Source organism: Benincasa hispida, chromosome 5 (assembly GCF_009727055.1).
Source record: "Benincasa hispida cultivar B227 chromosome 5, ASM972705v1, whole genome shotgun sequence".
Classification (NCBI taxonomy): Eukaryota; Viridiplantae; Streptophyta; class Magnoliopsida; order Cucurbitales; family Cucurbitaceae; genus Benincasa; species Benincasa hispida.
In genome coordinates, this window is record NC_052353.1 from 51,125,792 (window position 1) to 51,143,429 (window position 17,638).

The window sequence follows — 17,638 nt, forward strand, 5'->3', positions numbered from 1 at the left end:
AGTAATAGAAGTTGGGAAAAAATCAGTAGAAAGAGAAGAAGATGTGGCACGTGAAGAAACGGATGGAGTAGTTGGAGGGGAAGAGGAAGAAGGTATTGAACAGGGGATAGGTGGGGAAAGGTTGCTAGAAGGAAGAGGGTCAGCAAGAGTGGTAGATAAGGTAGGTGCAGTAGAGGGATAGGCTGAGACGTCTACATCGAGTGCTATAGGAAGAACAACATGTTGAAAAAGGTTTGGTTGCTCAGTCTCCAAGGTCACTTTATGAAAAGGAAATAGATGTTCATGGAAAACAACATCTCGGGAAACAAAAAATTTGTTATTTGTGATATTAAAAAGTTTGCAAGCCTTCATACCTGGTGGATAACCAAGAAAAACAGCAGGTACAACCTTTGGTACAAACTTGGAACGACTGTGGGATAAGGTGGATGCAAAACATACATATTCAAAGGTACTTATAATAGAATAGTCAGCCAAAGTACCCTGCATCACTTCATAAGGTGTTTTCCAACCAAAAATAGGTGAAGGTGTCCTATTAATGAGATATGCTGCAATCAAGACACATTCATTCCAAAATTTGAGAGGAACTCTTAATTGAAAAAACAATGCTCTGGAAACATTTAACAAATGTTGATGCTTACGTGCAACCACTGAATTTTGTTCTGGTCTACCCACATATGAATATTGATATAAAACCGCTTTTTATAAGAAAAATTCAACAAAAGAAAGCTCAGAGGCATTATCAAAACGAAACACTTTAATTCTCTTATTGTACTGAGTCTCAACATAAGCAAAAAACGGAGGTACAATCTTCAAAACATCAGACTTGGACTTTAACATGAAGACCCAAATGAATCGACTATGATCATCTACTAGAGTAAGGAAAAATTTATTTCCAGCATGAGTAGATGTAGAAAATGGACCCCAAATATCAGCATGAATTAAGGCAAAGACAACATATGACCTATTATTATGTGATTCAAAAGACAATTTCTTTTGTTTTGTTAAAGGATAAATTTCACCTGGATGTGTGCTATTCAGTGAAATAGAATCAAGATGCAAAACATGTTTCAAAGCAGATAAACGAGATAGAGATGGATGTCCAAGCCTGGCATGCCATATGGAAGAAACACTGGAAGAAGCAGTATTAACAGAAACAGCTTGAGAAGGGACTGTAGTGATGTGAGGTTGTTCAACAATATACAAACCATCGCGCAACCTACCCTTGCCAATCATCTTCGTAGTGGACTTTGCCTGAATATCACAAGAATCAGTGGAGAAGTGGACAGACACATTACCATCAGATGTTAAAGCACTGATAGAAAGTAAGTTGTATTGAAATTCGGGAACATAGAGAACATGATGAAGATCAAGAGATCCAAAATGAGTGATAGTGCTAAAAAAATAGACTGGAATTCTTGTATTATCAGGCAAAACAACAGTGGTATTAGTTGGTTGTATCTTGTGAAATAAGTGCTTTTGGAAACATATATGTGTAGAAGCCCCAGAATCAATGATCCATTCATGATCGAAACAATTTGAAAACAAATACCTGCTACATGTGTCACTGAATCGGTATCGGATTTTGCCATATTAAGCTTTGACTGAAGCATAGTGAGGAGTTGTTGAAGAGTGTCATTATTGATCATAGTTCCAGATGAAACAATAGATGGTGAAGAAGCAAAATCAACAGGATTAGCAGAATAACTGGAGGAAGAATTTTGCTTATGAACCTGATTGGACCGTCCTTTATGCTTATAACCTGGTGGATACCCATGGAGCTTGTAGCATTTATCAGCAGTGTGACCGGTGATGTTGCAATAGGTACAAATAGGACGATTTCTGTTCTGCTTTGAAGAAGACTGATGATTACTCTATTGCGAGGGATTATCATTTTTGTGCACAGCCAGTGTAATAGCAGGAGAAGAAGGATTAGCAATAGAATGATGTTGCTCTTGTTGAACAACAAAGGAAAAGGCCTTGTTAATGGGTGGAGGAGGGTCCATAAGAAGATTTGAGAACGAGTATGGTTGAAGTTATCATTGAGTCCCATCAGAAAACAGAGGAGGTACTCGAACTGAATAAAATCTTCTATGGATTTGATGCCGCTGCAAGTGCACTTTCCACAAGTACAGCCAGGGTGATAAAAAATGTATTCATCCCAGAAACTCTTCATTTTTGTAAAATACATAGTGACAAAATCTTGATCTTACTTGAGGTTGGATAATTCTCGTTTGAGATAAAAAAATACAAGGTCCGTTGCATTTTTGGAAATGATCTTGAAGATCAAGCCATATTGCTCGAGCCGACTGGGTGAAAAGAATGCTTGAAGAAATTCCCTTAGAGACAGAGTTTAAAATCTACGCAACAACAACGTTATTGTTGCGAATCCACAAGGGGAGAAAGTCACTTGTAGGTCGAGGAAGAGAACCATCAATAAAACCAAGTTTGTTTCGGATGGAAAGGGCGAGAACCATTGATCTGCTCCAAGAAATGTTGTTGTCGTCAGTGAGAAGTTCTGAAACAAGAACGAGATTAGAAGTGTCACTGTGATGAAGAGCATAAGGAGTGTATTGATCTTGATGAGAAAGAGGAAGTCCAGTGGCCGAAAAATTGGTCGAAGAAGATGGATCGATTGGAGGAGAAGGATGTGTATGAGGAAGAGGCATCATGATTTCGTGCGGGAGAGGAAGGGGGAAAAATTAGGAATTTTGTTATTTTAATGATTTCGCTCTGATACCATATTAAAGTGAAAAAGGGAAATGATAAAAAAATAGTCTTTCTCTCAAATATCACATTATATATATACAACCAATGAGGAAAGAGGAAAGCAACAACCCATAAAAAATAACAGAAATAACAAATATTGTTATAACAAATACATTCATAACTTAATTTGTTTCTTTCATATTTCTCTAACACCAACACAAAATGCTAACTTTTCCCCTATAAAATGGAGCTTTCCATGGAATTCGAGGGAGGATAAAAACATTTTGTCACCTATAAAGTAATTAAGATCTCTTCTTCACTCTTTCTCACAAATTCTACTGTGCTGTATAAATCCTACGAAGATTAAAGATTCCAAAGGGGAGTGAAGTCTCTCTACATTTACCATGAACATTTATTTTTCTTTTGTAAACTACGAAGGGAACTTACATACAAATTGGAGTTTTAATGAGGTTTTTGTGGTTAATTATTTTGATGTGATTTTGTTTGCTTTGATTTGATATCGGTCTGTTAGCTAATTCTATGTTATATTTTTCTCTCTTCTTTCAAATTAAATATTAAATAAATTGATAAATATTATTTTCATATTTTCTCATCTGAAGAATGTATGTTCACGGTGATTTGATTTACTCTTTTTGTAACTCTTGTATTTTCTTGGATATGTCATAATCTTAATTTTAATTATTAGTATAATTTAACTTATCGTATTTGAATATCAAGTACTATATCATCCACTAGTTATTGTCAATTTGTAATTTTATATATATTTATTTGTATAAATCTTAAATTTACTTTTATCTTATGAGTCTAGAATTTTGAAGGAAAAAAAATCATCACAAATATTTCCTAAATTGAAAATTAAAGCAAATTAATATTAATTCTTGAGACACGATTGGAGTAAATTAAAATTCCATAAAGATATGAAAATGTCTAACCAAAATTGACTTTGTAATTTTACAAAACGAAAAGAATTGAATTTTTGAAAATTAGTAGTGTTTTCTTTGTGAATTTGCTAGATTTAAACACATGAAATTTTTCTATATTTTCTTTTAAAAGATTTATTTATTTTTTTTTTTTTTAAAAAGTAGTGTTCCTTTATGAGTTTTATGGTTAAAATTTCATAAATGCACGAGAATTCTCTCTAATTTAAAATTCAACATTTGAAAACATTTTCATAAAATTAATAATTTGAATTTCAACCATCAATAACAATTTTTAATTTAAAATGAGACTAAGCATCATTCTATTTTTGGAATTTATTAATTCTTTAAATACATGAAATTTGTCACCAAACACCGACAATGAAGATTAGAAACATCAAAATTTGATATTACAATATTCTTGAAGTGTAATATTTTGAAAATCCAAAATAAATTTTTAATTTTCTTAATAACTCTGATCCCACTCGTAATTATTAGTTCATTGTTTATATCTAAAATGTGTATTAATAAGCACGAGACATTTAAAAACAAAGCAAACAATATTTTGTGGACCTTATTAATTTTTTTTAATTGAATAATAAAAAATGAAATTTGGTAACCACTTTTATCGATAGTGTAGGGTGTTAACACCTTTCCTTATTAACAAAGTACGTTGCCACTATGCGTCGCGATCACGTTACGATAAGTAGTGAGGGTCAAGAGTAAGAATCAAATGCAAGTATGTGTATTATCAAGAGTGAGAGTCAAGATTCGAGCACGCATTAACAATAAGGTCATTTTGGTACTTTTCACTAGTAATGACATAAGGAAAAAAAAAATACTTGGGGGCGGTTTGGAAAACGATTTCAAAACCTCCAATTAACTACAATCAATACTATTTCAAAATCTCCATTTACTACAGTATTTACTGGTTATTACAGTTTTTACTATTTTACATTAATCATTTTTTTTTATTATTTACTACAGTGTTTACTATTTCCTTCTCAAACTAAAATAGTTTACACCTCAAATACATACTATTATAACTCAAACTAAAATAACCTATACCCCAACCAAAAACTATCATAACCTAGGATTATAATAACTAACTCATTGTCCCAAACACCCCCTTAAGTTTTAAAAAGTGGTGCAATTTTCATTTTGGACACAAATTTTGGGTCAATCTATATTTATGCAAACAAAAGAATCGAGAGATACAACATTTATTGTACTAATGTATAACTTATGCTTTATTTTTCCATTTTGGAAGGCATGATAATGCAAGCCCTACCTAATCACTCACAACCCAAAATACCTTACAGGTACATAAAATTAGAGCCAAATGGGGATAACCAATATATTCAAAATACAACGGTTTCAAGTTTCTATAATCTTTAAACAGAAATATCTTTACCAAAAAGTCCGGTTATTCCCTTCGTCGGGTTGCTCTGTTTCACAATCGACTCACCAACCAGAACCTGCAGAAACCAACATTACACATTCTCAAAATTCCATGTCTGATGCAACAATGGAAGCCATGAATTCAAGTATGAGGAGCTTACAGCTTTAACACCAGCTTCTTGCACATAAGCAATATCATCAGGAGTGAACAGCCCAGATTCTCCCACTATCTGAACAATCCTCACAACAAACAAGTGAATATCAGATAATGTAAAGGTTTGATGTGCTTTTTCATTTGGTATAAAAGAGGGAAAGAATTAGTTTGTTGAGAAGTTGAACAGCAGAACTGTCCACTTGATACTTACTGTAACGTTCTTCTCGCGGATCTTTTGTCCGCGCTCTCCTTCAAGAAGTTTTTTTGTGTTGCTGATATCCACCTCAAATGTTTCTGCAAGTTATTGATTTACGCACACATATATAAGTAAAATAACTTTCAATGGGACGTTTCGCCAGAGTAATGGTTTTTGGAGAAATAGGAGCGCTTCAAAAGCAAGCAAGAACAGACAATTCCTCACGTTTTAACGCCATGGTCGTTCAAATGCACGGAATATGAGGTCCTAATAAAACATATCAAGCTAAGAAGAGAGAGTAGAGATGCAGCTTGGTACAAAAGAATGCAATATCAATGGAGAAATGAGAAATTTACAATATGAATGAAGTAACAAAAGTAGTCAGCCATTACCTAGATTTCGATTGTTTATGCCAATAAGCTCGATGCCTTCAATTGCAAGCATACGATCCATTTCCTTTTCATTGTGAACCTAAGAATAAAGTAAAAGGTCAAGAACATGTATAGCTTCTTCGAACATTGTACAATAATGGTAAAGAACAAACTGCCATTAAGCTATACTATAGTGCATTTCATAATAATGTGTACACAGACCTCAACAAGGGGGGTCAAACCAACCATCTTGCAGATTTTAACCATATATTTAATGTCGAGATCAGGCAAAACAGCAGCAATCAAAAGAATGGCATCAGCACCTTTTGATCGGGCATAGTAGATCTGCCATGCATCAACCACAAACTCCTTGCACAAGAGAGGGCACTGCAGACGTTTCCTACTTTTAGAAGTACAATTCACATACCAATATGTAAAATTATAATTAAATATGACCAACCTTCACTCCAGCATTCCTTATCTTTTCCAGATTCTCAAAGCTTCCCTAATCCCCAAAACAACAGACGTAAAACTTAGAAAATGATGCAAGCATCTTAAAATACTAAAAGAAGATGAATAAAAAGTTGAACACCATCCAGAGAGATAAAAAGAAAGACAGAGCTCCTAAAATGTTCTTCACCTGAAAAAACTTCTCGTCTGTTAGAACACTAAGGCATGCTGCTCCACCTTTCTCGTACGCTTGGGCAACCTCAACCTATCATCATTATCAAATTTACATTAAATAAAAAGATTATTTTGATGCAAAAGTAATTGGTTGAAATACAAATCCTACTCTTAACAAGTAGTTGAATTTTGAGTTTTACTACTTAAAAGGCTTGAATTTCATAGTGTTGTTTTATAGCTGAAGATTTAGGAACGCACACACAGATAGTAGGTCCCTGTTTGATGCACTTACTTATTTATTATTTTTTATATATATACATGAGCATCCAAGCCAGCTTACACGCACCTCAATTAATTTCACGGAACAACTCACCTAATAATATAACATGTAAGATGTTAAATCCTAGATAGGTGACCACTATGGATTAAAAACATTCCCTCTAAATTCTTTATTAAACCCATAGCCCTTTTATATGTTTGATGCACTTAATGAACCCGGTAAAACAAATCATTACCATTCCTAGGGTAGGGGAAGACCTGATATCCAGTTCATTCATCTCCACACTCCAAGTCCAAGAAGTACCACAACATTTTGACAAAACTGGGCATCGGCAATGAACGCCTGGCACATCTTCAGTCATTTTAACCCCCTTCCATCAACAGCATAGCACATGAAAGTAGCCCAACTAGTTTTTAAAAATGGTGTGCTAGCAAGGTTTGGGTAATGCAAAGCAACAATGCAAATGCTATGCGTATGCTTGACAAATATTTAAGAGGTCTTATTAGTTAGGTGCTAGGCTCCCGTAGCATGTGCTGGTTTCCTTTTTTTAATGCCCGTGGGCCTTTTGTCTAGTTTTCTCTCATTGAGAAGAGTTGGGTTTCTCAAGGGGGAAAGAATATTTAAGGGGTGTTTGGCTCATAGATCAGGCTTATCTAACTTGGGTTAAGAAATCTAACTTACACTTGCTAATATATTTATTTATCCCATACCATAGAGTCGTTGTTGAAAATAAGGGGCTGCAATGTGTTTAGCCCCAAGGGCATTTTAGTCTTTTTACTTTGCCCTAATTTTTTCCTTTTCTATATTAGGGCTTTCTAAAGCCTATTTATGTCTCTGTCATCTCTTGTATGTAGTGTGCAGAAAATAATAAAAAGTATCCTTCATCGTGGTTTTTTCTCCCTATACTAGGGTTTTCCACGTAAATCTTGTGTTCTTTTCTTCTATCTTTTAATAGTCATTAATTTCACATAATACACGAACCCATGTCTAATAAACCCACACTCATGAAACCTACTCTTCAAATTACATACTAACTATTACAGATTGTAAACACCTATTCAGTACAATATACACAAACCTAGGTTTTAATAATCTATTTCTTTTAGGATCCAAACAAAGATTTCACAAACTCATACTTCTTAAACCTAGAAATCCTCTTAGTACACAAACCTAGGTTTGTATAACCTTCTTGTTTTTTACAATCCAATCAAAATTCGGTACTATGAAAAAGGGAATTGTCTGCAATAGTTGACTGATGTAGAGATCTATGAAATCTAACTAGAAAATAAACAGTCAAGCAAACTCACTGGATCAAAATCCTCCCTTAGAACTCCTCTGCTAGGAGAAGCCTTTTTTACTTCAGCAATCAAACCAGGCAAATTAGTTCTACGGTAGGCAGCCTTGAGAGCTCCAAGGAAATCTCTAGCAGGAGGGGCTCTCTCAAGATCCTTTTTCAATGCCGCAAGAGGCCTTCTTTCTTTCATCTAAAAAAATTCAAAAACCAAAACATTATCAACCAACAGACAACTTCCTAAAGTATGAGAATGCATATTAATCAAAGGTCCTCTTAAATCACTGATTGACCCAAAAGTATAAGCAGATAAATGAAGGCAAATTTAATATCATATCATCTAACAGTCTCACATAATGTTTACCTGTGAAACTTCCTTGTCTTTGTACCATATGATCTCCTCCAAAATATTCCTAGGAGTGTTCCCTTCATTCTGTAATCTGAACTGAAAAGGTCCAACATAATGCAAAGGCGGTCCGGTGGGCGGCCTGCGACGAATCCTTATGCCTTGACTTGCTGCTACTTCATTTTGGAACATCCCCACTTCCCATTCCTTCACTTTCAAAGCATTTTCTTCTGATTCAGTAACTGGGGAAGACGCAGCTGAGCCAGCCTCGGATTCAATCTATAAAACAATCAGTATATGCAAAACTCCTCCAACAATTCGATCCTCTTAATGAAAATACGAGAAAACTAAATCTACCCAGATGGGCAAAATGCAGATTAAGCACAAAGAAACAACGAATGCACGAAATACAAAGAAAGTCCCTCAACCCCAACAAAAAAAATTCCAAATTGGAAGAACATAGAAGTCGAAAATCAAAACCTGTTGAGCTCGGATGACAGTGGAGATGGGAGGAGAAGAAGAAGAAGACGAGGCAAAAGAGATTGAATTCTTCAAAGAGGCGTCCATTGAAGGGCCGAAATTCAGCCTTCTGGCAAGAAACTTGGACCGGCGAGTAGAAGAGGAAATGGGTTGAAAGGAAACCTTGGGAATTGTTCTGATGGAAGCGAGACCCTCCATTGTCGTCCAAAATTACTTGTGCTCCTTTGAAAACCCTACGTTGGGTTTATAGATATTGGCGAATTGGGGGAGTTGCACCAAAATTTGAAACAGAGGGTCAGAACTATTTTGAAAGTTCAAAAGAAAAAAGGTCAAAATTTGTGGGAGTTTTTGTTGTTGGGACTTGGAGCCAGAAGAAGGTTGCAACTTAAAACTCTGTTTTTCCCTATTTTTATAATTGGTCTCACTTTTTTTGTTTTTTCGGTTAAAAAGCCCCGTTTTTTTAGTGTAACATATGTGAAGTGAAACTGATCGAGGGAGTTATGTTCGCTTTAGTTATACACCAATCTCGTGATTAAAATAAGCATAGTTCAATTCACATGTATTTATTCGTATGTGATTAAAAAGCATCTACATATTAGTTTTTAGCTTTTTTAAAAAATACGTGATTATTTCTAATTAACTACTCTAAATTAAAATTTTATCTTTATATATATATTTTTCTTTTATCTTATATTAATACAATTTTGAATGATTCATACTTTTATATAACCATTCTTTTTCTAAACTACGAAGCTTTAATTTAGGTTAATTTGATGCATGTGTTGTGATTTTGGTTTCTTTGTTAAAGTCAAATTAATTTATCAATTATTTTCATGTGAAAAATGATTGGATATTTTAAGCTAATTGTGATAATTTGCCATACCAACATTTAAAACATGTGGGTTTTATTGTGGGCAAAAATCAGTTCATAATAGTCCATTAGATTTAACCAAACTATAAACTATATATAGCACTTTGAAGATGGCTCAACTAAAAATTTGAACTTCGTCATTTTAAAAAGAAAAATTATATCTTTTAAAAGTTGCAATGTTACCATTGGTCTTTCATAAATGTTTTAAAACTATTATTGGAATACAAAAAATTAGGAGCTAGAGCGATGTAACATTGACTTAAAACGAAAATTAAGACTTGAACACTATCACATTGTTCTAAATCATTATCAAGCTTGTTCTTTCTCTATAAAGTTCTAACAAATTTCTACTCAATTTTAGTTTTGAAAGAAATTATAAAAATAGTAAGAGTAATATTTCAACTAAAAAAAAAAGAGAAATTTTGATAACCAATGGCAAAGTTTGAATGGGTTCTTTGTGTGTGTGTGATTTATCCCTTTCGTTCATAATATTAACTTGTTTCCACAAACTTCGCTTAAATTTTGTTTGCAACTTGGTTTTACTTTTGGCTATTTGGTGAAACAAAGCTCAATCGATTTCTGTCAAAAAAAAAAAAAGAAAGAAAGAAAGAAAAGAAAAGAAATAAAATAAAATAAAAATAAAACTCAATTGGAATAAATTATTTGGTACAAATGTAATGTAGTTCAAGTAGTTTAAATTATTGTTTACAAAAAAATTTATCACATATATTTTTAATATATGAATAGGAATAAGAAAATTCAAATTACTGACCTAACAGTTATTAATCCACATTAGTTTAAATCACGTCTTTAAAAATTAAATCTATCATTAGAAAGAATTAAATGGAGCTTTGAAATTGTGTCAATCTAGTTGGCACAATCAATTACACTTGCCAATTTTGGTTACCAACTTATTATTTTTAAAAACGTAGTAGCTTTGAATTCACATCTTCCTTAAAAGCTTTTCCTTTCTTTTTTTTTTTTTTTTAATACGTAGAGATATGAAAATTTGACATCTCACAAGTACATATCAATTATTATTGAGCTATGCACACTTTGATCCTAAAAGTTGTTCCACCTTTAAAATTAAATGTTTCTTTTTTACAATATATGGGGGAGGAGAGGAGATCAAACCTTTAATTTCGAGATCGATAGTACAAACTTTACGTCAGTTAGCTATACTAATTTTGACTTAAAAATAAACCTTTGATACACCTACATATCTCCATATCAAAATTTACTTTAATCATATATTAAAGAGACCAAGAAATAGCCAAAATGAGCATAGTTCAACTGACATAATATTTGTATTACTATCAACTTCAAAGTTAGAAGTTCGATTCCTCCACTCACATATCGTTATTAAAAAAAAAAAATGAAACAAAGAACATTGTAAATTTTTTTATTAAACTACAAATTTAGTCCCTTAGGAGAATGATTGAATTAAGTTCTTATATTTTAAAAATTAGAATTTAATCTTTATAATTTGATAAAACCTTATAAATAGTTCCTATATGATTTGATAAACTCCTCATAAATAGATTGTATCAAACCATAGGGATTAAAATCTATTTATAATTTAACCTAAAAATCTTCATTAAAAGATAAGGAATTCAAAAGGCACGAGAAAAGATCCATCAACTGTGAGTTGTTCTCCAGCTGAGAAGTTCTGAAAAATTATAGTGAACAATTGAAGAAAACATCTCCAGAAAAATAACATCAGAATTTAACAGAATATCAAAATGAAATCAAGAACGTGTTAAAATCAAAAGCGACTGAAATCCATTTTCTTTTCGGTCAAGAATGCTCAAAACTCGGGCAACAAAATACACAACTTACAACGTGAAGATACAGATCAAGAGGTGGTGGAGGGAGTGGGGAAGTTCCTTTGCCTATTTCACTTTGTTCACCACAACACTAAACAGAACCATTGATGCTATATAGACAAGCCTCCTTAATTCTCAAGCAGGAAACTAACCGTGGCCGCCACGGCAAGGCAGGCAAAGTTCCGACGTGAGGTTTGGTAAGCAGTAGGACTAGCAAGTTCGCCTCATGAACCAATCATTTGAAAAGTTTCCCAAACCCTCTGAACAGTTTTAAAGCTCTCAATTCACCACTTCTTAAGTCTCTCAATCTTCTTCTTAGAATCTGAAAACATCCATACTCAAAATATGAATAACAGTAGTCGCATTCTTAACATTGCTATCAATTTTCTTCTGGTAGAAATTGTGATATTGATAAAAGAGTAAATAAGAGGTTTTAACCTTTAAGATTTACGTAACAAATAACAGCCACATGCCACTTAGACCATGTTTGATAAACATTTGGTTTTTAAAAATTGTGTTTACTTTCTCATCCTATCTTTACAATGGTCTTCCATTTTTCTTAGGGTAACATTTGAATTCTTAGCCTTATTCCAAAAACAAGTTTTTAAAATCTATTGATCCATTTGATAACCATTTTGTTTTTTTATTTTTGTTTTTGAAAATTAAGCATATAAACTATACTCATGCCTATAGTTTTCTTGCTTAATTACCTACTTTTAAATGTTTTTAAAAAACCAAACCAAAATTTGAAAACTAAAAAAAAAGTAGTTTTTAAAACCTTAATTTTCTTTTTTAGATTTGGCTTAGAATTCAATGTATTTTTAGAGAAGGTGAAATACTTAAAAAAAAAAAAAATGATGAAACGAGCATAATTTTACAAAAGGGTTATCAACTACATTTTCTAGTTTTTAAAATTTGATATGGTTTTTGAATACTTGGTTAGAAAGTAGATAATAAAACAAAGAAATTTATAAGTTTCTGTAGTGTTTATAAGAATAATTTTGAAAAACAAAAAATAAAAAGTCAAATGATTATCATATATTCTAATATTTTCACACAGCAACAACCAGAAAATGTGAAAGGTTTGTCATTTTCACGAAGGATAAGAAAGCTGCAGATATGGGATCATGTAGACTTACATATTGGCTTCGAAAAAGTATCCTTCGTTCGCTAGTGCACAAGTCTACTGCCAGTTGTTTCAAGAATATTCTACGGTTGAGTAGTTTCGGAGATGTCACATCCAAATCCATGGATCCACTTGCCTGCAAGATAAGTTGAGAAAAGTACATTTTTAAGTCTTTACAAAATTAATATTGATTCAGCCATTAAGAGCAGAACAAGTATGATAAGAATCAGAGGTTCATTGTTTAGTTAGAGTTGTCATTTCCACCAAAAGCATAGAATCAACACATTCTTTATTCATAACCTGCAAGAATTTGTTATATTTTGATATGCTTGTTTCACAGCTATCTAATATGAACTGCAGCGCTTCCTCCTCTATATCAGGGTAGCTTAACTCCTTCTTTGCTGTTGATTTATTAGATGCAGCAGCAGCCATCTGGTAGCCAATACACCAGAACACATTGAGAAAGATATTACAGAATGCAGATTAAGAGCAAAAATATAAAAGAGGTTTTCAACCAAACCTCATCAAACTGCTTGCTCATACTTGGTGGACTAACAGCTAAATAAGCAAATGCCTTCAATTCTAAAGGCCAGCCAGTGATTTGAATAGGAAAACACTGGGAACTGCCACGATAAATTTAGCCAGAACTATTATCAACAAAATATCAAGAGAACAAGGGGTGGGCGGAACTAACCAGCATGTGATTGGTTTACCACTAATTATTAAGATTTGCATCAGAAATTAAAGATGAATGTTTATGAAGGAAGACGAGATGATATCTTTTGATTTGGAAAATGGGAGTTGAGAAAATGTTCATTGGATTAAATCCCAATAAATGGTGAAGAACTCATCAGTTTCTTCATACTCACGCTCTTAATCCATGCTTTTTCAGTGCTTCCAACTTCTCCTTATAACATTTATCAGGTTTTTTTAGGGAGAGTAACAACTCAACAGAATCACTAGGATTGCTTCCCTCCTTTGGAACAAAACCATATGACAGCAACAACTCCCCATTAGATTTCTTGCCATATGAAATGAACACCTGCAATGAGCAGTGATTGAAGTAAACACGAAGCATAAATAACATAAATTTTTGCAGTTGACATAGGTTTCGTCTGTCTGGGAAGAGTTCCTTTGGAAGTGAGAAGTTAAAGAAAGTTTCTGATCCTTCTTTCTACCGTTTATGACACTTGCCAATATTTTTCGTCGCAGACTCAAGGTCCAATATGATTTGTAAGTTCGAAATAGTTTCATATTTGAATCCAAGTTTCCATAACATTTAGGTTTTACATAATTCCATCAGATTCATCCATGATGAAAATTTTAAATGTTCTTTTACCTGCTCACCTGGTTGGTATGCTCGATCTGTTGTAAAGACAACACCTTGGGATGCTTTATCATAATCCAAGAAAGTCTCCACCTGGGCCAGCATTTATAGTTTGCAAGAGTTAAATTTCAATTCTAGCATCACACAACTCACAGCTTTAGAAAAATACCAATTAACGTACCTCACAGTTATGATTCAGCATATCAGCCCAGGGAACCAACGCAACCTTTCCATCCATTGAGGGTAACCGAACCTGGGCTTAAAAGAAATATGATATTGTCAGCATTCAAATTACAAACGAACAATAGTTCCCAGATTTATGATGGACAAAAAAATATATAAAGAAAAGGGGCAGGGAAGATAACTTCTAAAAAAAAATATGTGAAGGCTTTTACAGCTCCAATAGATGAATACCATTTCAGCAAACATTATTGACAGTGAACTTCTTATATATGGTTGCAAGTGCAACCAAGTCTTTTTTTCTAAACCAATCCCTATAATACAGTTTTATGCCTTGCTATCTAAATATTAAGCATGACATATACTATACAGCATAGTATTTGATTAACTCAGCTTACCAAGCGGGAGAAAAGAATCCCAAATGACCACTTGAAAGTTTCAATATTGAATACCTGAAAATCAAACATCCAGGAAGAATCTAGTTTCAATCATTTTTCAAGTAAACAAGAGTTGAGTGACTTGAGGTTTGCTCAAGTACTGGAACCTATTTATGTACATTGCATGGCAAGCAAAACTATAAATTTGCAATTTTCTCCCAAATGTAGGAAATTAAATTACACAATTCTTAGATGTCTAAGCCAGGTCCCCCGGAACTAAATGTTAAATTGAAAAGAATTATACTACAATGTGCTTAAAGTTGATCGAAAATCCGTTGTTTTTTTCGGTTGATCGAAACTCTTCTCAAGAGAACAAATATTTTAATAGAAAAACATGAAGTTGAAAATGAGTTTTACTCTTGAATACCAAAACCTAGGGGAATAGAAAAACAGTATAGGTATTTTAGCAGAGTTGATTGATACCAGTTGGACATAAAAAGGTCGAACATATTCCAGTGTGACTAAAGTAAAGTTATAAAATGATGATGGGCAAACTTCTTGGAGAATAAAGAACTTAATACCTCCTCAGGGAATAAATCAGGATGTTTAGAAAATATTCTGACCCTTAAATCATTGTATCTGCACCAGAAATCAGAGAGTAAAAAATGACTATTTAATGAACTACAGGATGATGTACTAGGGGAATTTAGGATACTGATTGAAAATTCTAGCATTCAATAGCAGTTTAACCAAATTTAATAAGAAAAGCAGTGAGAAAATGTAGCCTTACGTTCCAACAACATTTGTGATCCTTTCTATTGCCCTTTCTCTGATCTCTGATGCTTCCAGATATCGGTCTAGCTCTTCACGTGTCCTGAAATGATAGGAAAGAGGCTATATGGGCAAGGACCGATTATACATTGCAAGTACACTAAAGATAAAGTCACTTGGACCATTAAGAAACTGACCAGTACAAAAGCGAATATGGTTGCCGCGGTAAGGCTGATATATAGTTGTTCCATCTTGATGATTTCATTAGACTTGCTTCACTAATCAAGTAGGTTGCAATAAGTGGCCAATCTGGTACTGAGTTACGCTTTAACACCTCCCCAGCCTCAGGGCAGCTCCACTCCTAGATACACAACATGGTGACATGCTGAGAGTGGTTGAGAAGACATCTTTTTTTAAGAAACAACAGGGTATATTCCATCAAAAGTCAACAAAAATAGCAAAGGGCAAGGGGTTGACAAGACCCCTCCCTAAAGAACTAATGAAGAAGAGGCTTCCAATTGTTAAAAATCATCAAAAGGCTATAATTACAAAAGGATTTGGTAAAATTTGTTCACCACCAAGAGGTTGTTGTTCCTATTGGAAGAGGGTGAACAAGGCTATATTCTTATTTCTTGGTTTATAAGCTTAGATGATGATGAAAATGGAAATGAATAAACATAACCATGAAGTTAAGTTGCGAACGGAACGCTTGCATCCTCCTTACCAAAGAAATCAAACCACAAGCCTAGTTCACTTCTACTAAGTTCCCCTTAAAAATCATCTACTTAGTTTACTCCAACATCTGCTGAACTCCTCCAACCACCCCAAAATTTTAATGTGGTTAGGCCAAGGGCAGAGCTAAAAGGAGGGGCAATTGGCCTCTTTGTTCCTTTATTTAAAAAATTATACACAAAAGTATAGATTTTATGATTCTTCATTTAATTTGCGTCCTTAAACTTTTCAAAATTTATATATACGCACGTATATAAAGTTAAAACATAAAAAATTTGCCCGTGAAAATTTATAATTCTGCTCCTCTCCTGCTCCTTCAAAGAGGAGGCCTTCATCTGCCCATTTTTCACTCAAATTCATCTACTCTTGATATATATATATATATATATTTTAAAAAAGCTAAATTTACACGTGATTTGTTGGAATGCCTCGAATCTGTTATCTGGCGCTTCGAACGACCTAATACCATTATTTAATTATTTTTGGTTATTTATGATGATGATCTAGATTTAGAGAAGTGCACTATATAAACTCTATAACCCTAGAGGCGTCATTTATTCCGTTTCTGTAACATTCTCTCTAATAAAATTATTCTCCTTCTACCCCGTGGTCGTAGCTAACACACTATTAATGAAGCACGTAAATTTGTGTGTCGACTCTCTATTCTTTTTAACGTTTTTTGTATTTTTGAATTGTCAATTTCATAACATGATTGGTTACAGAACCAACACCATAATTGGTAACACAATCAAAACTACTTGAACAAAATTTACCAAACATTTTGCAGACTACTAAAATATTCTCAAATGGGTAACCTAGCAGTTTATTCAAATTCTTACATTTCTAAGAACTTCCACTCAGGAAAACTTACCGAGTCTGCAGAGATAACGAGAGAGGGAGGCACAAACAGTAATTTCTCCCCTTTCCTAACATTCTTCAAAGCCACAAGCCCTCTCTCTCCAACATCAACTCTCTGAATCGCCATCTTCTGGTCAGGGAGGCCAGACTCCGACAGCCATTTCTGAAGAGCAGAAGCATTCTCCAGCGAATCGATGTCGCACCCCCATGGAATCGAGCCGGTCACTGTGACTCGGGCACTGCCACTGGTGGAGACGGAGCAGTTGATTGAATGTCTGCGAAAAGTTGCAGTGTAGGGCTTGGTTAAATGGGTCTTTTGGAGTGGACGGAAGTTGGGAAGAAGTGTAGAATTGAAAACCCTTGAAGAAGCTTCAGCCATGGCTGAGCTCGAAGACGAGAGAGAAAGAAGGAACCTTATCTGCAGATAAGCCGATCAAAAAGATCGTGGTCGTTTTTGACAGTTGTGGTACGCGCGGCTTAATTGAAATTGAAGGTTTAATTTTATAAATATGTTAAAAATATGAGAAATTGTTTTAAATGAAAAAAAACCATTGAGAATGTTTTTAAATATAACAAAATATCACTGTTTATTCGTGATAAATGATAATAGTTTATCAATATTTATCACTAATCGATAGTAATTTTTCGTTATATTTATAAATATTTTGATTCATTTTTTTATATTTGAAAATAGATCTTGAAATATTGTTTTGGTTTTTTTAGGGGTAAGTTCAAGAATAGTGTACTTTTTGAAAGTAATAACAAAAATAGGGTATATAGGAA

General features: G+C 33.6%; 2 protein-coding genes across 2 annotated transcripts; both read right to left on the reverse strand.

Moving 5' to 3' along the window:
- Positions 1 to 4,857: 4,857 nt before the first annotated feature.
- On the reverse strand, positions 4,858 to 8,985 carry LOC120077094 (indole-3-glycerol phosphate synthase, chloroplastic-like). Its single transcript, XM_039030961.1, has 10 exons — positions 8,788 to 8,985; positions 8,326 to 8,586; positions 7,978 to 8,154; positions 6,407 to 6,481; positions 6,227 to 6,271; positions 5,989 to 6,153; positions 5,788 to 5,866; positions 5,411 to 5,493; positions 5,207 to 5,275; positions 4,858 to 5,122 (listed from the first exon to the last, which is right to left on the reverse strand). Exons 1-10 carry the CDS (start codon positions 8,983 to 8,985, stop codon positions 5,039 to 5,041), a joined length of 1,236 nt encoding a protein of 411 aa, XP_038886889.1. The 3' UTR covers positions 4,858 to 5,038.
- A 2,377-nt stretch (positions 8,986 to 11,362) lies between these two features.
- Positions 11,363 to 17,324, reverse strand: LOC120078731 (ribulose-1,5 bisphosphate carboxylase/oxygenase large subunit N-methyltransferase, chloroplastic). Its single transcript, XM_039033039.1, has 12 exons — positions 16,869 to 17,324; positions 15,463 to 15,626; positions 15,285 to 15,368; positions 15,076 to 15,133; positions 14,516 to 14,569; positions 14,119 to 14,190; positions 13,950 to 14,030; positions 13,480 to 13,652; positions 13,131 to 13,233; positions 12,911 to 13,042; positions 12,624 to 12,746; positions 11,363 to 11,806 (listed from the first exon to the last, which is right to left on the reverse strand). Exons 1-12 carry the CDS (start codon positions 17,232 to 17,234, stop codon positions 11,720 to 11,722), a joined length of 1,497 nt encoding a protein of 498 aa, XP_038888967.1. The 5' UTR covers positions 17,235 to 17,324; the 3' UTR covers positions 11,363 to 11,719.
- Between the last annotated feature and the right edge of the window lie 314 nt (positions 17,325 to 17,638).